At 37.4% G+C, this 25000-nt stretch overlaps 1 protein-coding gene across 2 annotated transcripts in view; it reads left to right on the plus strand.

Moving 5' to 3' along the window:
* Nucleotides 1-25000, plus strand: part of LOC144970468 (glycine receptor subunit alpha-2-like) — a 256826-nt gene that overhangs the window by 117049 nt on the left and 114777 nt on the right. For both annotated transcript variants that reach the window (XR_013644965.1, XM_078910149.1), the window contains exon 3: nucleotides 728-819. Coding sequence is in view for 1 of the 2 variants with exons in the window: in XM_078910149.1 (XP_078766275.1) it covers nucleotides 731-819 (89 nt within the window). In the remaining variant the exon portion in view is untranslated. The remainder of the gene's footprint in view (nucleotides 1-727; nucleotides 820-25000) is intronic.

Genomic DNA, 25000 nt, shown 5'->3' on the forward strand with positions numbered 1-25000 from the left:
GTGAATGGGTAGTTGAGTCAGATTAGATCTGGCGTATAAACCTTCAAAAACTATAATCACCGGAGATTTTACCAATTTGAGATATTGCGTAAAACCGAACACAATTATGGGCCTAGTTTAACATTGTTGTAATGGACAATATCTTGCGTTTTTTTGTTGTTGTTGTTTTTTTGTTTTTTTTATTGATCTCCGTTACAACAATGAGCCCATAATGAATTGGGTCATCAGACCTGCAAATAAGTACATGTCGGGTAAAATTATATTCAAGAGTTCAGGTTGGTACTCAAGGCCCTTGTGTGGTCTTAGAGAAATCTATTTTGCCCACTTATCCTTCCTCTTTTGGAGTTAGTGAGGCAATTCCCAGCAATATGTTCATCTCGATATAATACCGCTTTGAAACGCCGGGTCGCATTATAACTTTCTGATCACATTTCAGTATCTGCATCATTCTTATGTGCGGTTTTGTGGTCTTTACTCACATTCTCTCACCGTACAGAATGAGTAGCCAGCCTTTAACAGCGACCGTCATGTCAGGTCCTACATGTTAAGTGTTGCTGTTGGTCAGGGACCTCTTGTAAATCGCTTTGGGTACATTTAGTGGATATTTGGCTATCAAAAAGCTCAAGTTTTGTTGATCTAACACTGTTTCAGTGAGATGTGTCACAATTGAGATTTTTAAAAACTTTGAAATGATCAATTATTCTTCTATTTCTTTTTCTTCCCACAGAGAATGTCGCTATCATATAAACAATTCAGACTCCTGGCTGTAGCATGTTTTATGGTGTTCCTCAAGCCTGCCCAAGGTCAACTCGTCACCAGGTAGGTCAAGGTCATTTTCCTAACACCGTATAGATTCCCTGCCATTGTTGTTGTTGTTGTTGTTGTTGTTGTTGTTGTTGTTGTTGTTGTTTGCAGTGCTTCTCAGTAGACCAGTGTTAGCACTCCCTATATATAACAAGAAATAATGAAGTGAGTAGAAATGTGCCAGAAGACAATAGAGAATAACAAACTTTCGCGCGATGGGGGTTCGAACCCAAAACCTTACTGGTACGACAACTTCCCCTAGCCGGAGAGAGGGTAGCGCTACTGTCCACCACTCCAAAAAAAAAAAGTGGTATCAAACTCTATGTCTATCTCGAACCGCTCTCCCCGACTTCTTGAGGACATGGGTTCAACACACACACAAACGCCGCGAAGTTGTAGTCAGCCGTTAAGCTTAATAGCCGTATTCTCAACACAAACATAATATAACATAGAAAAGATTGAGACATTGAATAAGCCTAGGTATTTGAGCTGAATAGTAATAGGTTTCAGCGGTCGTGACGTCACTTCCCTCGTAATAACGCCTAGTAACTTAGTAACTGGTTCTAGACTATCGAAAAAAAACAATGGCGGACGCCCTGATGAAATAATTCTCCGACGATCATAAAAGTGTGTCCAGAGGAGAAAAACATTATAAATCTGATCATGTTTTGACTTTCATACATTCTGATTACATGACATGTGAAAAAGTTCTAGCAAGCATGAAGTAGGCCCGATTTTCTTTGTTTAGAACCAAGCTCCTCATTGCTGGGGGGATATGACATCAGGGGTCTGATTCATGGAGCGGGACTACGACGATAGTCCTAGACTAAATCCGTTGTCTCAGACTAAAAGGCGTTGTAAGATATTCATGAAGCCGGACTACGCGAAGTCTTAGACTAAACGAGGGACTAAACGGGTGAAATTTACACCCGCGATTTAGCAGGCGTAAATATCGTAGTCTGGGACTAAATTTCAAAATGATAATATGGGCTATACGCTGGTGGGAGTAATTGTACTGCGATTAGAACAAGAGTACCCGACAGTTTTTGATTTTATATTTATTTTTATTTATTTATTTATTTATTTATTTATTTATTTATTTATTTATTTATTTATTTATCTATTTATTTATTGGTTTTGTTTATTTTCTTTTCTTTACTTTTCGCGAAGATTCGACAATCGCACATACACTCCTCATCTTGCCCATTCAAAACACTCTGCAGGGACTCCTCCCGCCCCCCCCCCCCAACACACAGTTTCATAGTAACTTCCTCCTCCTCCTCCTCCTCCTCCTCCTCCTCCTCCTCTCTACTACTACTACTACTACTACTACTACTACTACTACTACTACTACTACTACTACTACTACTACTACTACTTACTACTACTACTACTACTACTACTGCTGCTGCTGCTGCTACTTTCACTATTATCATTACTCCTACTACTACTACAACTACTACTACTACTACCACTACGACTACTTCTACTACTACTACTACTACTACTACTACTACTACTACTACTACTACTACTACTACTACTACTGCTGCTGCTACTACTACTAACACTACTACTACTACTACTACTACTACTACTACTACTACTACTATATACTACATACATACTATACTATACTATACTATTACATTTCTTTTATGTCTTTTATCGTCCATTATTTTCTAGAAATGTCACGTCTCTCACTGGCCTTATCATTTCTATCACACCGCGCTAACGATTCGTTCACACTCCAACCATCGTTGAGTACAGATGATGCAATTTATACTGCATTTCATCTTATTTGTTTTCAACGTTTATTTTTTTATTGTTGTGCCGACGAAGGGTTTGTACCCGAAACGCCCATTGTCTTTATTGTTTCCACCGATTCCTCTCCATCATCACTCTTTCGTTAGTATTTTCGGGACCCTATGCTTCAGGCAGCGCCCACCGCTCTCTACTTAGAACAATGCTAAACCGTGGATAAGAATCATTTAAGTGCCATCGTTATTTATATTTACTAAAAACATTACACACCCCACATTCTCAAACAATTTTTACACCCCTAACCTTGTCTCACACTATTTTTATTTGTGGGGAAAAACAACAACAAAACAAACAAACAAAAAAACGATCAAAACAAACACGAAGAAGAAGTAGATATGATTTCTGTGCCACTTCGTATGACGCATGCGCAGCTGGAAAAGTAGCACATTTCTATGACGTGTTTTGGTACGTTTCCGAGGAATCCCCAGTTAAAAATAGATTGACCTCTGTAGTCTGAGACTTCGCAAGCGTAGTCAGAGACTTGATAGTCAGGGACGAAGTCTGACTCCATGAATAGCTTACTTTCCGTAGTCTCGGACTTCCCAAAGTCTTAGACTACAAAGTCTCAGACTTTGCTATAGTCTGAGACTACCATAGTCCCGCTCCATGAATCAGACCCCAGATTATTGAATCCTATTGAGAAAAGAACGTGGACCAGGCACTTATGTTAATAACAACTAATAATGAAGTAAGTAGAAAAGAACCAGGGGTCTGATTCATGGAGCGGGACTATGGTAGTCTCAGACTATAGCAAAGTCTGAGACTTTGTAGTCTAAGACTTTGGGAAGTCAGAGACTACGGACAGTAAGCTATTCATGGAGTCAGACTTCGTCCCTGACTATCAAGTCTCTGACTACGCTTGCGAAGTCTCAGACTACAGAGGTCAATCTATTTTTAACTGGGGATTCCTCGGAAACGTATCACAAAACGTCATAGAAATGTGTTACTTTTCCAGCTGCGCAGGCGTCATACGAAGTGGCACAGAAATCATATCTATTTTTTCTTCGTGTTTGTTTTGATCGCTTTGTTGTTGTTGTTGTTTTGGGGTTTTTTTGCCCCACAAATAAAAATGGTGTGAGACAAGTTGAGGGGTGTAAAAATTGTTTGAGAATGTGTGTGTGTTTGTGTGTGTGTGTGTGTGTGTGTGTGTGTAATGTTTTAGTAAATATAAATAACGATGGCACTTAAATGATTCTTATCAACGGTGGAGCATTGTTCTAAGTAGAGAGCGGTGGGCACTGCCTGAAGCATGGGGTCCCGAAAATACTAACGAAAGAGTGAAGATGGATAGGAATCGGTGGAAACAATAAATACAATGGGCGTTTCGGGTACAAACCCTTCGTCGGCACAACAATAAACAAATAAACGTTGAAAACAAATAAGAATAAATGCAGTATAAATTCCATCGTCTGTACTCAACGATGGTTGGAGTGTGAACAAATCGTTAGCGTGGTGTGATAGAAATGATGAGGCCAGTGAGAGACGTGAAATTTCTAGAAAATAATGGACGATAAAAGACATAATAGAAATGTAATAGTAGTCGTAGTAGTAGTAGTAGTAGTAGTAGTAGTAGTAGTAGTAGTAGTAGTAGTAGTAGTAGTAGTAGTAGTAGTAGTAGTGTATAGTGGTAGTAGGTAGTAGTAGTATAGTAGTAGTAGTATAGTAGTAGTAGTAGTAGTAGTAGTAGTAGTATGTAGTAGTAGTAGTGGTATTAATGGTAGTGGTAGTAATACTAGTAGTAGTAGTAGTATAGTAGTAGTAGTAGTAGTAGTAGTAGTAGTAGTAGAAGTCGTAGTAGTAGTAGTAGTAGTAGTAGTAGTAGTAGTAGTAGTAGTAGTGGTAGTGGTAGTGGTAGTGGTAGTGGTAGTAGTAGTAGTAGTAGTAGTAGTAGTAGTAGTAGTAGTAGTAGTAGTAGTAGTAGTAGTAGTAATAGTAGTAGTAGTAGTAGTGGTAGTGATAATAGTGAAAGTAGTAGTAGTAGTAGTAGTAGTAGTAGTAGTAGTAGTAGTAGTAGTAGTAGTAGTAGTAGTAGTAGTAGTAGTAGTAGTAAGTTACTATGAAACAATATGTGTACCTGGAAAGTGTTTGGAATGGACAAGATGAGGAGTGTATGTGCGATTGTTGAATCTTCGAGAAAATAAAATAAAATAAAACAAAACCAAAAAAAAAAAAAAAAAATAAATAAATAAATAAATACATAAATAAAAATAAAATCAAAAACTGTCGGGTAGCCTTGTTCTAATCGCAGTACAATTACTCCCACCAGCGTATAGCACATATTATGATTTTGAAATTTAGTCCCAGACTACGATATTTACACCTGCTAAATCGCGGGTGTAAATTTCACCCGTTTAGTCCCTCGTTTAGTCTTAGACTTCGCGTAGTCCGGCTTCATGAATATCTTACAACGCCTTTTAGTCAGAGACTACCGATATAGTCTCAGACTATCGTCATAGTCCCGCTCCATGAATTAGAGCCCAGGGGTCTGATTCATGGAGCGGGACTATGGTAGTCTCAGACTATAGCAAAGTCTGAGACTTTGTAGTCTAAGACTTTGGGAAGTCAGAGACTACGGACAGTAAGCTATTCATGGAGTCAGACTTCGTCCCTGACTATCAAGTCTCTGACTACGCTTGCGAAGTCTCAGACAACAGAGGTCAATCTATTTTTAACTGGGGATTCCTCGGAAACGTACCACAACACGTCATAGAAATGTGTTACTTTTCCAGCTGCGCATGCGTCATACTAAGTGGCACAGAAATCATATCTCTATTTCTTCTTCGTGTTTGTTTTGATCGTTTTTTGTTTGTTTTGTTGTTGTTTTTTCCCCACAAATAAAAATAGTGTGAGAAAAGTTTAGAGGTGTAAAAATTGTTTGAGAATGTGTGTGTGTGTGTGTGTGTGTGTAATGTTTTTAGTAAATATAAATAACGATGGCACTTAAATGATTCTTATCCACGGTGTAGCATTGTTCTAAGTAGAGAGCGGTGGGCGCTGCCTGAAGCATGGGGTCCCGAAAATACTAACGAAAGAGTGATGATGGCGAGGAATCGGTGGAAACAATACAGACAATGGGCGTTTCGGGTACAAACCCTTCGTCGGTACAACAATAAACAAATAAACGTTGAAAACAAATAAGATGAAATGCAGTATAAATCGCATCGTCTGTACTCAACGATGGTTGGAGTGTGAACGAATCGTTAGCGCGGTGTGATAGTGATAGAAATGATAAGGCCAGTGAGAGACGTGAAATTTCTAGAAAATAATGGACGATAAAAGACATAAAAGAAATGTAATAGTAGTAGTAGTAGTAGTAGAAGTAGTAGTAATGGTAGTAGTAGTTGTGGTAGTAGTAGGAGTAATGATAATAGTGAAAGTAGCAGCAGCAACAGTAGTAGTAGTAGTAGTAGTAGTAGTAGTAGTAGTAGTAGGAGGAGGAGGAGGAGGAGGAAGTTACTATGAAAATGTGTGTTGGGGGGGGGGGGGAAGGAGGAGTCCCTGCAGAGTGTTTTGAATGGGCAAGATGAGGAGTGTATGTGCAATTGTCGAATCTTCGAGAAAAGTAAAGAAAAGAAAATAAACAAAACCAAAAAAAAAAAAAATAATAAATAAATAAAATTAAATATAAAATCAAAAACTGTCGGGTATTCTTGTTCTGATTGCTGTACAATTACTTCCCCCAACGTCGAGGACATATTATGATTTTGAAATTTACTCTCAGACTACGATAATTACACCTGCTAAATCGCGGGTGTAAATTTCACCCGTTTAGTCCCTCGTTTAGTCTAAGACTTCGCGTAGTCCGGCTTCATGAATATCTTACAACGCCTTTTAGTCTGAGACAACGCATTTAGTCTAGGACTATCGTCGTAGTCCCGCTCCATGAATCAGACCCCAGAAGACAATAAATAGAGAGTAAAAACATTCGGGGCGACGGGGGCTCGAACCCACGACCTTACTGTTTTCTGGCACTTTTATAATCACTTCCTTCTTTGTTTCTATCAACATAAGTGCCTGACCCACATAATTTTTCTGAATCAATATTCATTCCCTATAGTTGTTTTATATCCTCAAAATTATTACATTTAGATGGCCTGCTTTGTATAGCAATGATAATATTGAATGCATTAAAACGTTTATTTTTACCCCTCTCCCCAATAAATAAATGAATAAATAAATAGATAAATAACAAATAAATAAATATATACGAAATAAATACACAAATACATAAATAAATACATAAATAAATAGATGAAAAAATAAATAAATACATAAATAAATAAATACATAAATAAATAATTGAATAAATACATGAATAAATACATAAATAAATACCTAAATAAGTTCATGAATACATAAACAAATAAATAAGTACATAAATAAATATATGAGTAATAAACAAGGTTTCCTACATGGAATTCGAACAACTGACATTCTGATTCAAAGAAATAGAATCATGAATCACAGGTTATCATATTCTTTTTTTCAAATCGGAGACCAATGGCTCATCTAAATGAATACATAAATAATAATAATAATAATAATAATAATAATAATAATAATAATAATAATAATAATAATAATAATAATAATAATAATAATAGTAATAATAATAATAATGATGATAATAATAATAATAATAATAATAATAATAATAATAATAATAATAATAATAATAATAATAATAATAATAATAATAATAATAATAATAATAATAATTATAATAATAATTAGTAGGCAGCAGTGGGGATTGAATCTGGGACTCAGGGAAGTGTACACCATTGGCGAGTGAACCCGGGACTGGGTTTCTGCGGGTTTTGGTGGGTTTTGTAAAAGAAACACCCTATTGTAATGCCCTTTATGCACGGTGAAGCCGTGAAATGCACTTTACGAATCATCCGTATATTTATCTACTTTGGGATGTCCCAACAGGGTCGTTAATCATGATGATAAAGGTCACTAAAGTCCCTCGACTCTCCATCAAAGTTGTATTTCCGGTTCACCTTTTGTCATTTGTCAATACCGAATGGTCTCCCCGGAAAAGTCATCGGACACATTCAATACCACGTGACCTAGTTAGTCGAAGAAAACATTTTCAAGGCTTCCGTTCCCTTTTCTTCCTGTCATCACATTACCCCCCCCCCCCCTCCTCCACCCCGCCCGACCCCCCAAATAAAGAAAATAAAGGGGAAATGTAAAAAAAAAAAATCATCAGAGTACGTGGTATAATTGCTTTTCCGGTTCATTAAGTGTTGCCAATATAAAATAAAAAAAATCTTGCCCAGATTCTGATGAACTGTAATGGTCACGGGTTTGACAAACAAACCAGACATTTGTACCATCCATTTATCAACACAAGAGAAAATGTCAACAGAAATAAAATCGCAAAAGTTTCATGAATATCGAAGCGAATTTGTTATTTTGTTTATCTAGTAGTAATAGTATTTCTGTTTTATGTTGCCTGTTGTCTTTGTATGTATACGTCATCGAGCACTTTTGGGATTCTGTGGACTGTAGTTATTACACATTGCACATTACACATTACATATTATTCTGATGGTAGATGAAATTGACAAATGAGATACGTCTTAGATATATGAGAATGACTAGATGTATACCAGTGTAATGAAGGTTTAAAAGGTGAGTCTTAGAGAATGTATATTACCTAATCTTTTTAAAATTATTTTAATACCTAAATTCTTCAGAAGTGAGCTCATTTTACGCCGTGAACCCTCGCTTGTAAAAACAAGAATACCATAGGTATTACATTGTCCCAACTATCGGGAACCTCTGTGGTGTAATGGTAGCACGTGGGACCGGTAATCAAAAGGTCTGGGGTTCGATCTCCAGCGAGGTAGACTGATTTTTCGGGGATGATTTTTTTCTTGTAATTTTTTTTCTTGTTTTGTCATAACACTTGTTCAGATCTTTATCTTACACGGTATCTGCTTCTTGATTTCCCAATTTGCTTTTTGTTTACTCGTCTTATTCAATAAACAATGAGATTGTAAATATTGATGGATAGGTAATAAAATAAATACAATAATATTCCCTTTATTCATCCCATAGGGGAAATTTGTCTCTCGGGTCTATTCCAATGGAAGACTTGAATAACCCAGGCGTTAGCCGCAAATTGAGCTAGGGCGAGGTGACTTACTCAAGGACACACAGGGCAGCGGCGGGTGATCGAATTCGGTACTTTTCGGGTACGAAGGAGACTGTACTGTTGAGCCAAGCTGCACCGTGTGACTCACTAGCAACAAGTTGTAGACAGTGAAAACATAAAGGATCAGACAAATATATAACGCCTGCCTTTTAGTTAAAATTTTGGTTCACTCGCCTTATTCAATTAAAAATGAGATTGTTGATAAAGATGAAAAGTCGAGAAACAGAGATGTCAGAATGCCTATGTAGATAAATAACAATGTGAAATTGCAGGATTTTGTTAATTCAGCTTAACAACGCCACTATGTAGAGTTTCATTCATCCTCTTTTGTTGATAAAGGGGAAACCCGAAACGTCCATTTTATTTGTTTTCGTATATTAAATAGAATCTTACATTCAATTTCCCATTATTATTTATGTCTTCGAGCTTCGAGCAGCAACATTTCTCTACACTATCTAGATAACAGTATTAACCGTTCAAATCATTTGATGCTCAGACAAATATATCACCTATTTTATCTTTTAAACAATATTTTATTTACTTGTCTTATTCAATAAACAATGGTACTGTGAATGTGGGTGTTATTGGTAGGCGAGAAACAGAAATAAATGTCAGGATGACAGTCTAGCTAATAAATATTGTTATTCACTTAACTCTCTCCTTACCAACCATTTTCGGGATTTCCCTCAAAACGTCATACATAACACAACATATAACGTAGACTTTTAAAACTCAAACTCAAACAAAATAAGAACAAGCTATAGATACATCTTCTAGTGACTGTGAAGCGCAGAAAACTGTCCTGGTTTGGACACCATACTCGATACGATAGCCTGAGCAGGACAGTCCTACAGGGCACAGTCGAAGGCCAGCGCAGAAGAGGTCGCCAAAGGAAGATGTGGTTGGACAATATAAAAGAATGGACAGAGATGACGGTTCCGGAGTTGCTACATAGGGCTACAGGCAACAGGCAGGCATGGAGGAAGACTGTAACTTCTGCTTCACTCAAGTCCCCCCGACGACCATCCGGTCATGGGATTGAGTGACTGAGTGAGTGAGTGAGTGATAGATACGTCATTTTAACTAGTTCTTATAACTATAACAATATATATATATATATATATATATTTTTTTTTTTTGTGAAGAAATCATAATGAGAAAAATATTGGCTGAATCATAACGAATAATGTGACGATTTCCCTGTAGTTGGTAAGGAGTGGGTTAAAGCATTTGATCCTCAGACAAATATATCACCCATGTTATCTGTTAAACAAGATTTTGTTTACTTGTCTTATTTAGTTACATTTGATATGGGCTATATATTAACTCCAGACTTGTGAATGAAATGGGTATTGGAGTAGGTCCCAAATTCAATTTGCTCGCTCTGTATTCTCACACTATTTTAAGTCTTGCTCTTGGCCAGACATTTTATGTCAGTATTAATTAAGTGTCTCTTTAGACTGACTGTACGATAAAGCGTAAAAATGCTTGCATCGCCTGAGTGTTAGAAGTGACTTCTATGTCCAAAGTTTATCTTTTGAGAATAATGCAATATTTATGTTTTCGCCCCACTGCTGCCCCCTGGGTTTCGGTTGCTGTCGGCTGGTTTCGTAAAAAAGAAACATCCTCCTCTTCCCGTGGTCCCAGGTTCACTCCTCACTGCTGTACACTTTCCTGAGTCCCTGGTTCACTCCCCACTACTTCCCATTTCCCACTTTGTCAGGTTTCGTCAGGTTTCGTATGAAAATCCAGGTTGACAAACTTTAAGAACTTACTTTTTTTTCTGACTGAAACTCGATAAAAAAAAACCTGACCAAGGTAACATCATTTTGAATATACATAACATTTTTGGTATAGATAGTATGCGCTTGGCTAAGAAGCTCACAACATTGCCATCCGGAAGTATAACGGACCAACACACAAAACTATGTGTAACCTGAACCGTTTATAGTCTGGTTAACACACTTTAGTGAGAATGACTCATAAACGCGGATGGCAAAAAACAATAACTAAAGACCTGAGTGACGTCAACTTCATTCTATCTATACAAACCAACCGTTTTAGGATGATGTCTACAAATATTTCTTTAAAGCTTATTGTCTGATATCGACAATTTAAATAGGGTTCAACAGTCGTGATGTCACTTACCTCGTAATGACGCATAGTAAATTAGTAAATCGTTCTAAACTATCGGAACAATGGCGGACGCCCTGATGAAATACTTCTCCGACGAGCATAAAAGTATTTCCAGAGGAGAAAAACTTTATAAATATGATCATGTTTTAACTTTTATAAATTCTGATCACACGACTAGAACATTTATATAGAGCAATATCCACTAAACGTGCTCAAAGCGCTTAACAAGGGGTCCCTGGCCAACAGCAACACTTAACATGTATGACCTGTTAGGCGATATTACAATTTTTTCGGACAGCGACAACGCTGTTAACGGCAGGTACTCATTTTAGACCTGAGCACGATGAGAGAAAGTGAGTAAAGAGCCTTTTCAAAGGCCTCAACTATGCGCCGAGCGAGGCTCGAACTCAGGATCTTCCGATCCGAAAAAGAGTGTCATACCACTAGACGACATAGTCGCACAACGTGTAAAAATGTTCTAGCCAGCATGAAGAATAAAAAGTACCGATTTTCTTTGTTTAGAACCAAGCTGCTGCTTGCTGTGCGGACGTGACGTCAGACTATTGAATCCTATTGTTACCAAATTATAAAACATATTGAATCAAGTCAAAACAGTGAGTCATAACAAATCCTAAATGTCTGACAAGTTTCTTATAATATTTCTGGATACATTTTTGTTTCTAAAATGTCACTGTCCCCCCCCCCCTCCCCCCAACCCACCCTCCTCAGCGTATATATGGCATGTCGAGATTTATCCAGAGGAGTCTAGACTTGAATTTATTACCAGAAAGAAGACAAACTGAAAATAAGAAAAGAAAAATAACCCTGCTTTTTATTGCCGGATAAATCATGAATAGCGTAGCGTCTGTATCCTTGGGGGTTTGTCAGTCAAATTGACATCAAAATAATAAAGTCAATTCACTTTACTCACCCCAAGGGGGTACTCGTCGATTGGATTTATCTTGATGTAAGACTGTGATCTGCTAGTGTCTGGCAAAGTATAGTATTGAAAAGCTGAAATATTATTATATTGGTGTCTGCCAAAGTGTAGTGTTGAAAAGCTGAAATATATTTGGTGTCTGCCAGAGGGTAGTGTTGAAAAGCTGAAATATATTTGGCGTCTGCCAAAGTGTAGTGTTGAAAAGCTGAAATATATTTGGCGTCTGCCAAAGTGTAGTGTTGAAAAGCTGAAATATATTGGTGTTTGCCAAAGTGTAGTGTTGAAAAGGTGAAATATATTTGGTGTCTACCAAAGTGTAGTGTTGAAAAGCTGGAATATATTTGGTGTCTGCCAAAGTGTAGTCTTGAAAAGCTGAAATATATTTGGTGTCTGCTAAAGTGTAGTGTTGAAAAGTTGAAATATATTTGGTGCCTGCCAAAGTGTAGTCTTGTGTTGAAAAGCTAAAATATATTTGTTGTCTGTCAAAGTGTAGAGTTGAAAATCTGAAATATATTTGGTGCCTGCCAAAGTGTAGTCTTGTGTTGAAAAGCTGAAATATATTTGGTGTCTGCCAAAGCGTATTGTTGAAAAGCTGAAATATATTTGGTGTCTGCCAGAGTGTAGTGTTGAAAAGCTGAAATGTATTTGGCGTCTGCCAAAGTATAGTGTTGAAAAGCTGAAATATATTGGTGTCTGCCAAAGTGTATTGTTGAAAAGCTGAAATATATTTGGTGTCTGCCAGAGGGTAGTGTTGAAAAGCTGAAATATATTTGGTGTCTGCCAAAGTGCAGTGTTGAAAACTGAAATATATTGGTGTCTGCCAAAGTGTAGTGTTGAAAATCTGAAATATATTTGGTGTCCTTCAAAGTGTAGTGTTGAAAAGCTGAATTATATTGGTGTCTGCCAAAGTGTAGTGTTGAAAAGCTGAAATATATTGGTGTCTGCCAAAGTGTAGATAGTGTTGAAAACCTGAGATTTCCGGTGTCATCCAAAGGTAGGTGTCGAAAAGATTTGTTTTTACTGTTGAACGCCTACTCTTGGCATAATATGTATCTACAACGCGCAAGTCAGAATAATGTGGCCGTTATAGGAAAGGAAACAACCAATCTGTCAAATCGACACAGCTTGACACACAACCATCTTAACTTTAAAACACATATAAAGGCGCTCGTTAATTTTTACTGTTTATAAATATTATATTATTTCATTGACTCAAATACTCCTCCTAATAATATCTCAACCAACTTGCCTACTACAACAGAGAATTGAATGAGCGTTTGAATATAATAATATAGTTGGCGAAAAAAACATGTGAATTAAAACTATTGCTATTTGCCAATATTGTATTATTGATTTATTGAACTAATTGATTTGTGATTAGATTTAATAACATTTTGAAATCTCAAGATCCAATCGGTTCTCTAACTTTCTTTTGTGTTAGTCAAATTCCCTCAAGAATACTTTTAAGGGGGGGGGGTGGGGGGGGGCGAAGTGGCCGAGTGGTTAAGGCATTGCAATGTGACCCGGAAAGTCCAGGGTTCGAGCCACTGTTTCAGGCAAGTTCGTTTTTTTTCCTTGGGCAAGATTATTAACCCCCAATTTGCTCACTTGGACAACATGGGTGATTCCTGTTGACATCAGACATCTTGTTTGATGAATTTTCTATATTCCTTCGTGGAATGCCTAGGCGACGATATCTTTTGATGTTGTGTCGGAAGGGCGTAATTAGAAGTTAATAAACAAACTGGTTGGCTCAGGGATATTGAATTGCATTGATTCTAATAACAATAATAAACTACCATACTCCAGACATATTATACTACAGAGACATTTTGTTATCTTGCCTCAAGCTTGACATTTCTCCTGACGTTTGATCGTGCAATGGAATTTTTTTGCGGCCATATGTTTGTGTAGCTATTCAATATTAGGTTCTCCCATAGTGGGCAGGGAGGTACTTGCTGTTTCTTCTATCCCTTAATCTGTTTTCCAACTTGGTTTCTGTCTTTGTCTTGGAATGAGATTACATGTCCTGGTCGGGTACCCTAGCTGGGAGGGAGACAGTTAAATGTATAGTTTGAGTTTTGGGAGATGATATTTTTTCCCTTGTAAATCATCTCTCTGTTATGCCATGTTTTATGTTTTGTTTACGTGTTAAATATGATTATAAACATTTGAGTGTATTCCTCTCAGTGGAGACTTGTGCTTGTGTCTGGGTGAGACATTTAGGTGATCTCAAACTAAGTACTTTGATAGTGTGCTCTTGGAATCTACATTTGTTCCCTATTTGAACCAATTCCCCTTTGTCTTTATTTTTCTTGGGTACTTTCATTGTAATTCTAGAACTTATTACTATCCCATTTTCTTTCTTTATACTGGCGCTGATATGACCTATATGTGTTGCAAGCAACGCAAAACCCTATATATATATATATATATATATATATATATATATATATATATATATATATATATATATATATATTAACAATTAACATGTTGTACAACATAATATGATGCCTGTAAGACATTGTTACATAAAAATATTCATCGACAGAATCGGCACTGTTACAGATCATGGACAGAGACAGACACATTTCATTTCATTACTTCATCTCATTGTCGCTCGCTCTCTCCTCTCTCTCTCTCTCTCTCTCTCTCTCTCTCTCTCTCTCTCTCTCTCTTCTCTCTCTCTCTCTCTCTCTCTCTCTCTCTCTCTCTCTCTTTCCTTCCCTTGCACACACACACACAAACACACACACACACAAACACACACACACATTTTAACCTATAATCTTTTAATCATTATGACAATGTAACATATGTACATGTAACATATTTCGTGCATACCTAAAGATGGCCGAAGGCCGAAATGTCGGATGTTTTGTGTTGTTCCCTTATAAATGAGTCACATTTACTCACTATCTCTCTCTCTCTCTCTCTCTCTCTCTCTCTCTCTCTCTCCTTCCCTTGCACACACACACACACACACACACACAAACACACACAGATTTAAACCTATATTTTAATCATTATGACAATGTAACAACATATGTACATGTAACATATTTCGTGTTTACCTAAAGAAGGCCAAAGGCCGAAACGTCGGATGTTTTGTGTTGTTCCCTTATATATGAGTCACATTTACTCACTATCTCTCTCTCTCTCACTCTCTCTCTCTCTCTCTCTCTCTCTCTCTCTCTCTCTGTTATATAGTAGCTAAACAATGAATTGATTGGGTGAGGCTATGTGATTTTGTAGTATGATATTGCTCAAGTCCAGGAGTTGATTTCTGCTCTGCGCGGCGCCTGATCCAGTCCAAGGAAAAGGCTCTTTAACCCCATTCTCTTATCGCACTCAGGTGTAAAATGAGTACCTGGCCGTTAACAGCATTGTCTCTGTCCTAAAAAAAGTAACATCCCCTAAAAGGCGTCATGAATTGTCCTACATGTTAAGTGTTACAATCGGCTTGGGACCTCTTGTCAAGCGCTTTGGGCACGTTTAGTGGATATTGCGCTACATAAACGCTCACAAGATTTTGAATTATTTTAAATAGCTAGTCAATTGATTAAGTGTGGTTCTAATATAATTGTGTTTATAGAGACTGGATTGAAGGCGCCTCATGCTGGTTTTCAAACAATAGAAAACATGAGAAGTGTTGTTATTTGTTAGGCCTTATATTTGCATCACGAGGCATTGCTACCGTACTAACTCTGAAAAAACACGTAATAAAAAATTTTGTCCAGAATACGCGTCCTTCAAATTATATCGATCATCTTGGAAAAAACTCTCAAACCTGGGGGTTCCGCGGAGGCCCCACGTTTGAGGAGTCTTGTCAAAATGAGGGTCATTTTAATCGATCGATAGTTAAAGGACGAGTTTTATGTACAAAAATTTTAATAACGTGTTTTGTTTCTCATAATAAGACATATAGGGTGATCTGAGTGAAAATTTGCAGTAAATTTCTATGGACAGAACAAAGTTGATGTCACTCCATGTTTATGAGTAATTATCACTATAACGGTATTAACCAGACTATAAAAGTTCATGGTAACACATAGTTTTGTATATTGGTCCATCATACTTCCGGATGGCAATTTTGTGAGTTTATTAGCCAAGCGCTTGGCTAAGAAGTTCAAAACATTGCCATCCTGTTGTATAACGGACCAACACACAAAACTATGTGTAACCTTAAACGTTTATAGTCTGGTTAATGTTAAGTGAGAATTATTCACGAAAGCGGATGGCAAAAAAAAAAAAAAAAAAAACAATAACAAAACCCGAGTGACGTCAACTTCATTCTTTCTCTACTAACGAACGAATGATGATGGAGAGGCTTCGGATGAGAACAAGTACTGTTGTTTCTGCTTTCCGTTTTCATTCTTTCGTTTGCATTTTCGCGATTTCAGGCTTCAGTCAGCCCCCACCGCTCTCTACCTGTCCAGTAATTTAATTTCTAGTTTCTTTTGTGGATCCGAGTTCATTGTTTCGAGAAAACTAGAAAATAGTGCAGCAGCTAGTCATGTGTAATTAAGGTAATGGAGATACTCTGCCGTACTCTGGAAAAAGCCTATAGATAGTTCGAAGATGACGTCACTCAGGTCTTTGTTATTGTTTTTTGCCATCCGCGTTTATGAGTAATGCTCACTGAACTGCATTAACCGGACTATAAACGTTCGTGGATACACACAGTTTTGTGTGTTGGCCCGTTATACTTCCGGATGGCAATGTTATTAGCTTCTTTGCCAAGCACATACTATCTGCTATATTTAAAAAATGTCCAGAAACGTGTCCTTATTGTCTGGTTAAGACAGTTAAGTGAGAGTTACTCATAATCCCGGATGGCAAAATAAAACAATAACAAAGACCTGAGTGACTTCAACTTCGTTCTATCTATATCAGTACTATAATAATGGTTGTCTGAGTCAGAAGGGGTGAGGGGGGAGGGGGGGGGGCTGGGGGCAAGAGAGGAAGAGTAATAGGACTCAGCAGTCTCATGTCACGCCCGCCCAGCAACCAACAGATTGGTTCCAAACTAAGAAAATCGGTACTTTTTATTCTTCATGCTGACTAGAACGTTTTCACCTGTCATGTGATCAGAATGTATAGAAGTCAAAATATGATCAGATTTCTAATGTTTTTCTCCCCTGGATACACTTTTATGCTCGTCAGAGAAGTATTTCATTAGGGCGGTGATGGAGATTATGGCCTCCGCCGTTATACCGATAGTTTAGAACCAGTTACTATGCGTCATTACGTGACATCACGACTGCAGAAGCCCGTTCTGAGTAACATGATTGCATGATAGAGTGTTGTAGATTACCCTTTTTTCTATAGATGTGTATCTACATTGTTCGCAAGAGACAACAAACCGTAATTTAGGTAATGACTAGTGTTGGGATATCGTATCGAAATATCGATATATCGATATGAATGACAATATCGAATCATATCGTTTTCGAAATGTCATTTCGATATCGATATATATCCAGCTCGCAGTTTACCAGGGTTGGCGGATGGCCACGTTCATGGCCAAAATCGGACACACAGAGAATCGTTTCTTCATTTCTTGTTGTTATCGACTCATAATAATGGAGCCTAAAAGAACATAGATTCAGTTTACTATGAAAAACAATAGTGAAACGAAGAACTTTTTCGTGAATAGAGATGTTGGGGGTGGGGAGGGGGACAAGCATGTTTATCGAACATTTTTATCGATGTATAATTCAATTGCATCAATAAATGTCGATATATCGATATTTCAGGTAACAAAATATCGCATCGTTTCGATATCGAAATTTTGTAATATCGCCCAACACTAAGTAATGAGAGTAGCTGAACTATGGCTAGTTGGGGAGACAGGAGTTACGAGACATGAAACTCGCCTACGACTGTGACAAGAATTCGAGTCTCGAACATAGGATCTTCCGATTCTAAAGCTAGTGTTTCCTGGCCTCCCATAGTGCTCAGGGAGGCACTTACTGTGTCTTCTATCCTCTTATATCTGTTTTCCAATTTGCTGTCTGTCTTTTTCTTGCAATGAGATCACTTGGTTTTGCCCTGGCCCTGGTCGTTGTGCTTGACTGAGAGGGAAACAGTCAAATGCATAGTTATTTTTTGGGGAGATTATATTTTTTAACTTGTAAATTATCTCCCTGTTATGTATTATGTTTATTTTAAATGTATAATTTAAGCATTTGAGTGTATTCCTCTTAGTGGGATCTTGTGCTGGTGTATGGGTGAGACATGTAGGTGATCTCCAACTAAGTACATTGATGGTGTGCTCTTGGAATCTACATCTGTTCCCTATTTGAACCACTCCCATTTGTCTCACTTTATTCCTCAAGTCCTTTTTATTGTACATCTAGAATCTTTTTTTTTTTCACTATCCAATTTTCTTTCTTTTTTACTGGCGCTGATATTACCTAAATGTGTTGCATGCGCAGTAAAACCCTTAAAAACAAACAACAAACAAAGCCATGCCCCAAGACCACATGGCCGCACTATAACATTGACATTATAACCTCACATCATGATATTTGTTTGCAGAACTGTACGGTTTATTTACAAACAAACAATTAGATAGATGATTGAATAAATATATGTTGTAATGTCTATATGACTGATGAATGGGAAGAGAAGACTACACAGGGAATAAAGCAATCACATTCAATACCACGGGGTCCCGACTGGCTGCTCAGTTGGTAGAGCACTCACTTCACACGCAAAGGGACCGAGATCGAACCCCGGGTGGATTCGAGATTTTTTCTGACCCCCATGTTCCCCAGCAGTGATTGGGTACTCGGGTCTGTTAGATCTGACGGAAAGTACTTTGCGATCGATTTGCGTCATATCCAAAGGGTAGCAAGCAATTGTTATTGTCCCTGTCACGGTGTAAAAATGGGATAAACTTTTTAAAACTATTTTTCTTTCTTGCTTAGTCTGGAACAGTTTCATAAATATTTGCCTCACGGAAAGTCCCCTGCTCTTTAATTTATAACGCAATCATTTCTTTCACCTTCTAAGTACTTCTCTCTCATGTACAATGAGCTGCTAAAAGCTACGAAGATTTATAATGTAATGACAAAGCAAGACGAAAAACTCAACACAGCACTCTAAATGTGACCATCGGTCTCAAAACGGTATTATGTCGGGATGATTAAAAAAACAAATTGAGCTTTTAAATAGCGCAATATCCAATAAACGTGCTCAAAGCGCTTTACAAGCAGGAGTCCCTGGCCAACAGCAACATTTAACGTGTAGGAGGTGACGAAACACCTGTTAGGCGATATTATATTTTTTTCCGACAGAGACAATGCTGTTAACGACCAGGTACTCATTTTACACATGAGTACGGTGAGAGGATGTGAGTAAAGAGCCTTATCCAACGTCTCAACTATGCACCGAGCTAGACTCGAACCCAGGACCTTCCGAAAGACCACATAGCCGCATTCAGACCCCAGAAAGTAAACTTAGAGATAAAATGATGAGAAATTGGAAGTCCTTAGAAGTCTTTTCAAAGCAAGAAATAGTATTTATACTCCAGCATGACGTAGAGAAAGTAAACCCAAGTTTTTTTTTATTTCTGGCAATGGATTCAATGTCCCTAACCGACTGGATCCCGACATTATACCGCTTTAATACGGTGGGGGGGGGGGTGGCACAAATAGAAAATTGTTCGATTACAAAATACTTTCCTCCAGATGTAACAAAGACCCAACTACCGTTCATCTCACACACTGTGGACAGGAAGATCAGAGAGGGAAAAATGATGATGGAGTGAATTGAATGCGATACCAAATAGAACAAGTCGGCTGTGAAGAATCGATTACCCCAGTAATCGAATACTGGATTTCTCCCAAATTTACTTCTAATATTTTGTAAATTAAGTAGGTGAGATAGTATAAAGTTGACGTCACTCAGGTCTTTGTTATTGCTTCTTTTGCCATCCACTTCTATGAGTAATTCTCACCAAACTGTATTATCCAGACTATTAACGTTCACATAGTTCTTTTGTGTTGGTCCGTAATACTTCCGCCGGATGGCAATGTTATGAGCTTCTTGGCCAAGCGCATACTATCGATAAGAGATAGATCGTTATCATTGATACGATACAGTGTCCTATTCATTCATATATAATTCTAATTCCACGCGCTGAGGGAGCGGGACAAGAGGTCATGATTGACCTGAATATGAGGAGTTACTCATGTATAAAGTAATGGTTTCCCAAATCCTGTATCAATACTATAATATTGTGGTACTCTGTAAAAACACGTATTTGTGCGGCCATGTAGTCTAGGGGTATAACACTCTCTTTCGGATCGGAAGGTCCTGGGTTCAAACCTTGCTCGGCGCATAGTTGAGTCCTTGGAAAAAAGGCCCTTTATTCACATTCTTTCACCGTACTCATCGGGTGTAAAATGTGTAACTGGCCGTTAACAGCGTTCTTGTTTCTGTTCGAAAAAAATGTGTATTTTACGTGTTCATAACACAACAATATCAGATTTCATAATATGAGAAATGTGTTCAAGGATTTCTTGAACAAAGACAAAATAGCTACCGTGTTTTTTGCTCTCCTGCCAATATTTTCCTACCATACATATCACAGATCAATAAGTCTACAGCTAATTGCCACGATGTTATAATGGGAGCCAAAACCATTTGAAGCATAATATTGGGATTGCTTTAAGAAAGGAAATACATTAGAAGAAGCAAATGCTTGTTCACGAGTCAGAATGCTCATAAATAAATAAACATGGAAATATGTGACCCTCCGTCTCAAAACGGCATTATGTCGGAATGATTCAGACCCCAAAGAGGGAATTTAAAGATAGAATGATGAGAAATTGGACCTTAGAAGTTTTTTCAAAGCAAGATATAGTATTTATACTCCAGCATGACGTAGAGAAAGTAAACCCAAGTTTTATAGTTGTGGTTATGAATTCAATTTCCCTAACTGGCTGAATCCCGACATAATACCGCTTTGACACGGTGGGGCACATATTTTATATTTTCTTAACTTTTCAGCCGTTTAAATATATTATTAACTTCTCTATAGCTATGATGTAATAAACAAACAAAAATGAAAATAACAGCTTCAACAAAAAATACCAAACACAAAACGTTTCGGTCTCATAACGTTTCTTCAACCAACAACAAAAACAAAAAAAGAAAAACAACAATAAAGACATGAGTACATTACTAAATTTCAGAAACATAACAGGGATAATTGGTAAGTCTTCTCTTGTAGAAAAATCTTGGGTTAACTTTCTTTCCAAGATTTTTCTAAAATAAAAGACCAACCAATTGGATTCAATAGTCGCCCAGCAACGGCGAGCAGCGCGGTTCTAACCAAAGATAATCGGTACTTTTTATTCATCATGCTGGCTAGAACTTTTCATGTCTTGTGATCAGAATGTGTAAAAGTCAAAACATGATCATATTTATAATGTTTTTCTCCTCTGGATACACTTTTATGCTCGTCGGAGAAATATTTCATAAGGGCGTCCGCCAGTGTTCCGATAGTTTAGAGCCAGTTACTAAGTTACCATGCGTCATTACGAGGGTAATGACGTCATGACTGTTGAAGCGTATTGTCTCTATCATCTATCTGGAATTTAGTAATGTATTTATTGTTTTTTGTTGATGGCTGAAGAAGGGTTTTGAGCCCGAAACGTTCCGTGTTTGGTATTTTGTTCTTTTTTTAAAAGCTGTTATATTTATTTTTGTTTGTTATGTTTTACAGTCCTCAGCTGCGGCAACTTAGTATCACTGTTATAGTTATGATGCAGACTTTCACGGTTCGATTCAATGTAAAGTAAAATCAAGTAGGATTCCTTTGAGCAAAAAACGCATCATAAAAATAAAAATGCTTTGGTTCGCGCGAATTATATTTCTCTTCATTTTCAGGCTCAAAACAATTAATTTGAAAGGATTGTTACACACGGGGGTCCAGATAGCTCAGTTGGTAGAGCACTCGCTTCACAAGCGAAGGGACTGAGATCGATCCCGGGTGTAGTCGAGATATTTTTAACTGACACTGCCCCCCCCCCCACCTGTCCTGTCCACCCAGCTCTGATTGGGTAGCTGGGTCTGTTAGTTCTGGTGGAAATTATTTTGCGATAGACTAGCGCCCTATCCAATGGGTAGCAAGCAATTGCTATTGTCCGATTCACCTTATAGAAACGGGATTAACTCCGGCCCCATGGGCCTGGTGGATCAGAAGGAATACTTTTTTTTGTTGCAAATGATGAGTAATCTAACATATTCCTGAACTTCTAGATCACGTGATAACCTCATATTAACTGTTCCCAAAATAAAAGGCTCCAAAATGTTTTCTATTATTCATTTTTTCATGTTGCGTCGCGTCACTGGAATCGTCTTCCAATATTATTACGAAATTGTTGACGGTATCGTACAACTCTCTTCCATTCATTTCTGTCCATTCTGGGATATTTTTTATATATGACCCTTCGCCTCAAAACGGTATTAAGTCGGGTTGATTAAGATGTTGAAAATTGAATTTATAGCCAGAAAAATCAGTCTTGTGTTGAGTTTGTATGTTTTATTGAGGAGAATGGATATCATATTTTAGGATGCTAATGCCAACAATTTATATTTTTGATCAGTTTAACATTTAATTCGGCTTTTAAGCATACGGTTCGTTCCGACATAATACCGTTTTGAGACGATGGGTCAAATATGACAAGGCCTAGGTCTTCCCCGTATTCGAGCCCTCCATTTTCCCCTGTACCACATCTTCCATTAAGCTGCCTGGGTTTTGGTATAGTTGGCCGAATATTAAGACAAATTTAAATACCTATTTTATTAGAACCTGTTTGATAGATTAAAACCAGTTTCTGTTAAATAGTTTTCTTCTTTGTATGAATGTTCTATGTATTTTTGTATGATATGAAAATGTAGCATTGGTTAGTGTATTGAACCTGACCATTAATAGCGTTGTCTCTGTCAGCAAAAAAAAAAAGGGATATCGCCTAACAGGCCTAACAGGCGTTAACATTTATTACGTGTTGCTGTTGGTCAGTGACCCTTTGTAACGCGCTTTGGGCATGCTTAGCGGATATTGCTCTATATGAAAGCTCAGGTTTTTTTTATGGAGGGAAAGCTCGGACATCTGACATCAATCAAAGGGAGGGGGGGGGGGGCAATCACCAAAAAAAAAAAAAATCCAAAAATGGACATGTTCCTTTAGTCTTCGATTGTAAAAATTCTGAAAAATGTGTATGAAACAGTGACAGAACGTAGCTATCGTTAACTTATAGCCTGAAACTGACTTTAAAAATGACGTCAAAAGACAAGTCTCTGGCCGCAAAAATAAACAAATCGTGAGTTGCATTCAATAGATCAACCAATGGAATCATTTGTTTCCTTGAGCTCTCCTAACGACAACTCACTTGGCGCTACACAAACCTTTAAAATGACGTCAAACTATAAGTCCTAGAGGGGTCTAGTGTCAGGCTATATGTTAACGATGTGAACGGCCAGACACCAGTACCGGCTCCCTACTTTGTCATTTTGATATTTTCAACCAAAATAAATTGGAATAATGCCTTCGGGAGTCGCGTGTCGTCTTACATGTTAACGAACTCCTTACCAGCCATTTTCGAATTATTCCTAAAATTTCACACCCACCCAAAACAAAAATAGTTTTTTCCTTACTCAAACAGAAAAACAACAAATACATTCAATGCATAATTATTGATCAGCAAAATTAACTTTACAACACAGTGTCACGTTTTTATACGAGCTAAAATAAAACATTTTTCTTTAAAATGTGTGATTTACAAAAGAAATCTGAATGATAAAAGTGCTGGTTGGATCGTGACGAATGTGACCGATTTCCTATGATTTGTAAGGAGAGAGTTAAGTAATGCTCTTGTGATCTTTAGACCTATTAACACGAAAATCACTTGAGCACTTAAGTGGATATTTTGAACTTTAAAAAAAAGCTCCCTTTATTTAAAGTAAGACGTAATTTGTGTGTGTGTGGAAATGATTGTTATGAAATGAAGGTGTGAGAAGATTGCCACCCCTCGTTATGATGGTCGTAATTACATTATACATTTGGCAAGCACGCTGAACACGTCACATCTCAACCAGGCCCGCCTGAAATACCTCACTGATCTGCACAGTAAATTAGCATCATTCTAATAAATAACCCCACCATCGCTTGGATATAATGTGTTCTTTATTGATAAATCGTTCATTAACCCTTTAAGTGCTAGACTAGATTTCTCATGAATAATAATAATAATAATAATAATAATAATAATAATAATAATAATAATAATAATAATAATAATAATAATAATAATAATAATAATAATAATAATAATAATAATAATAATAATAATGATAATGATTATTACTATTATGGGACAGCGTGGCTCAGCGGTACGGTTTTCGCTTCGTACCTGAAAGGTACCAAGTTCGATTACCCGCTGCGTTGTGTAGCCTTGAGCAAGTCACCTCGCCCTAGCTCATTTTGCGGCGCTGCACTGCGGCTGACGCCTGGGTTATTCCAGTCTTCCATTGGAATAGACCCTAGAGACAAATTTCCCCTATGGGATGAATAAAGAGAATTTATTATTTTTATTATTTATAAATCTTTATTGTCCTAAAAAAGTGGCAATTTGTCATTTGGTTACACATTTATAACAATACAATATTGACGTAGACACACTCACACAGATGCACACAAGTAACATCGTAGTCATCGGGGGAAAAAAAAGTTATTATTTTTTTCTGTTTAGCTGATTTTAATTGGTTGTGCACTTAACCGATTTCATCAATATCGTTACAAAAAATGATTGCTCTTTTATGAGGAAAACATTACCTCAATTCTTTCACATTTTGGTTAGTTTCCTTTGTTTTCCATAGAATGCGGAGAATTGCCAGGTATCAGTAAAGAATATACATCTTGAAAATGGAACAGTCACAGTTTTAAACATTATTAAAATTCCCTTAATTTGTCTTTAGGGTCTATTCCAAGGGAAGACTGGAATAACCCAGGCGTCAGCCGCAGAGCGACGCCGCAAAGTGAGCTAGGGCGAGGTGACTGTGACTTGCTCAAGGCCACACAGGACAGAGGCAGGTCATCTAACTCGGTACCT

The sequence above is a fragment of the Berghia stephanieae genome, chromosome 4 (assembly GCF_034508935.2).
Source record: "Berghia stephanieae isolate SIO BIC M18660-M18661 chromosome 4, UCSD_Bste_1.3, whole genome shotgun sequence".
In the NCBI taxonomy this organism is placed as follows: domain Eukaryota; kingdom Metazoa; phylum Mollusca; class Gastropoda; order Nudibranchia; family Aeolidiidae; genus Berghia; species Berghia stephanieae.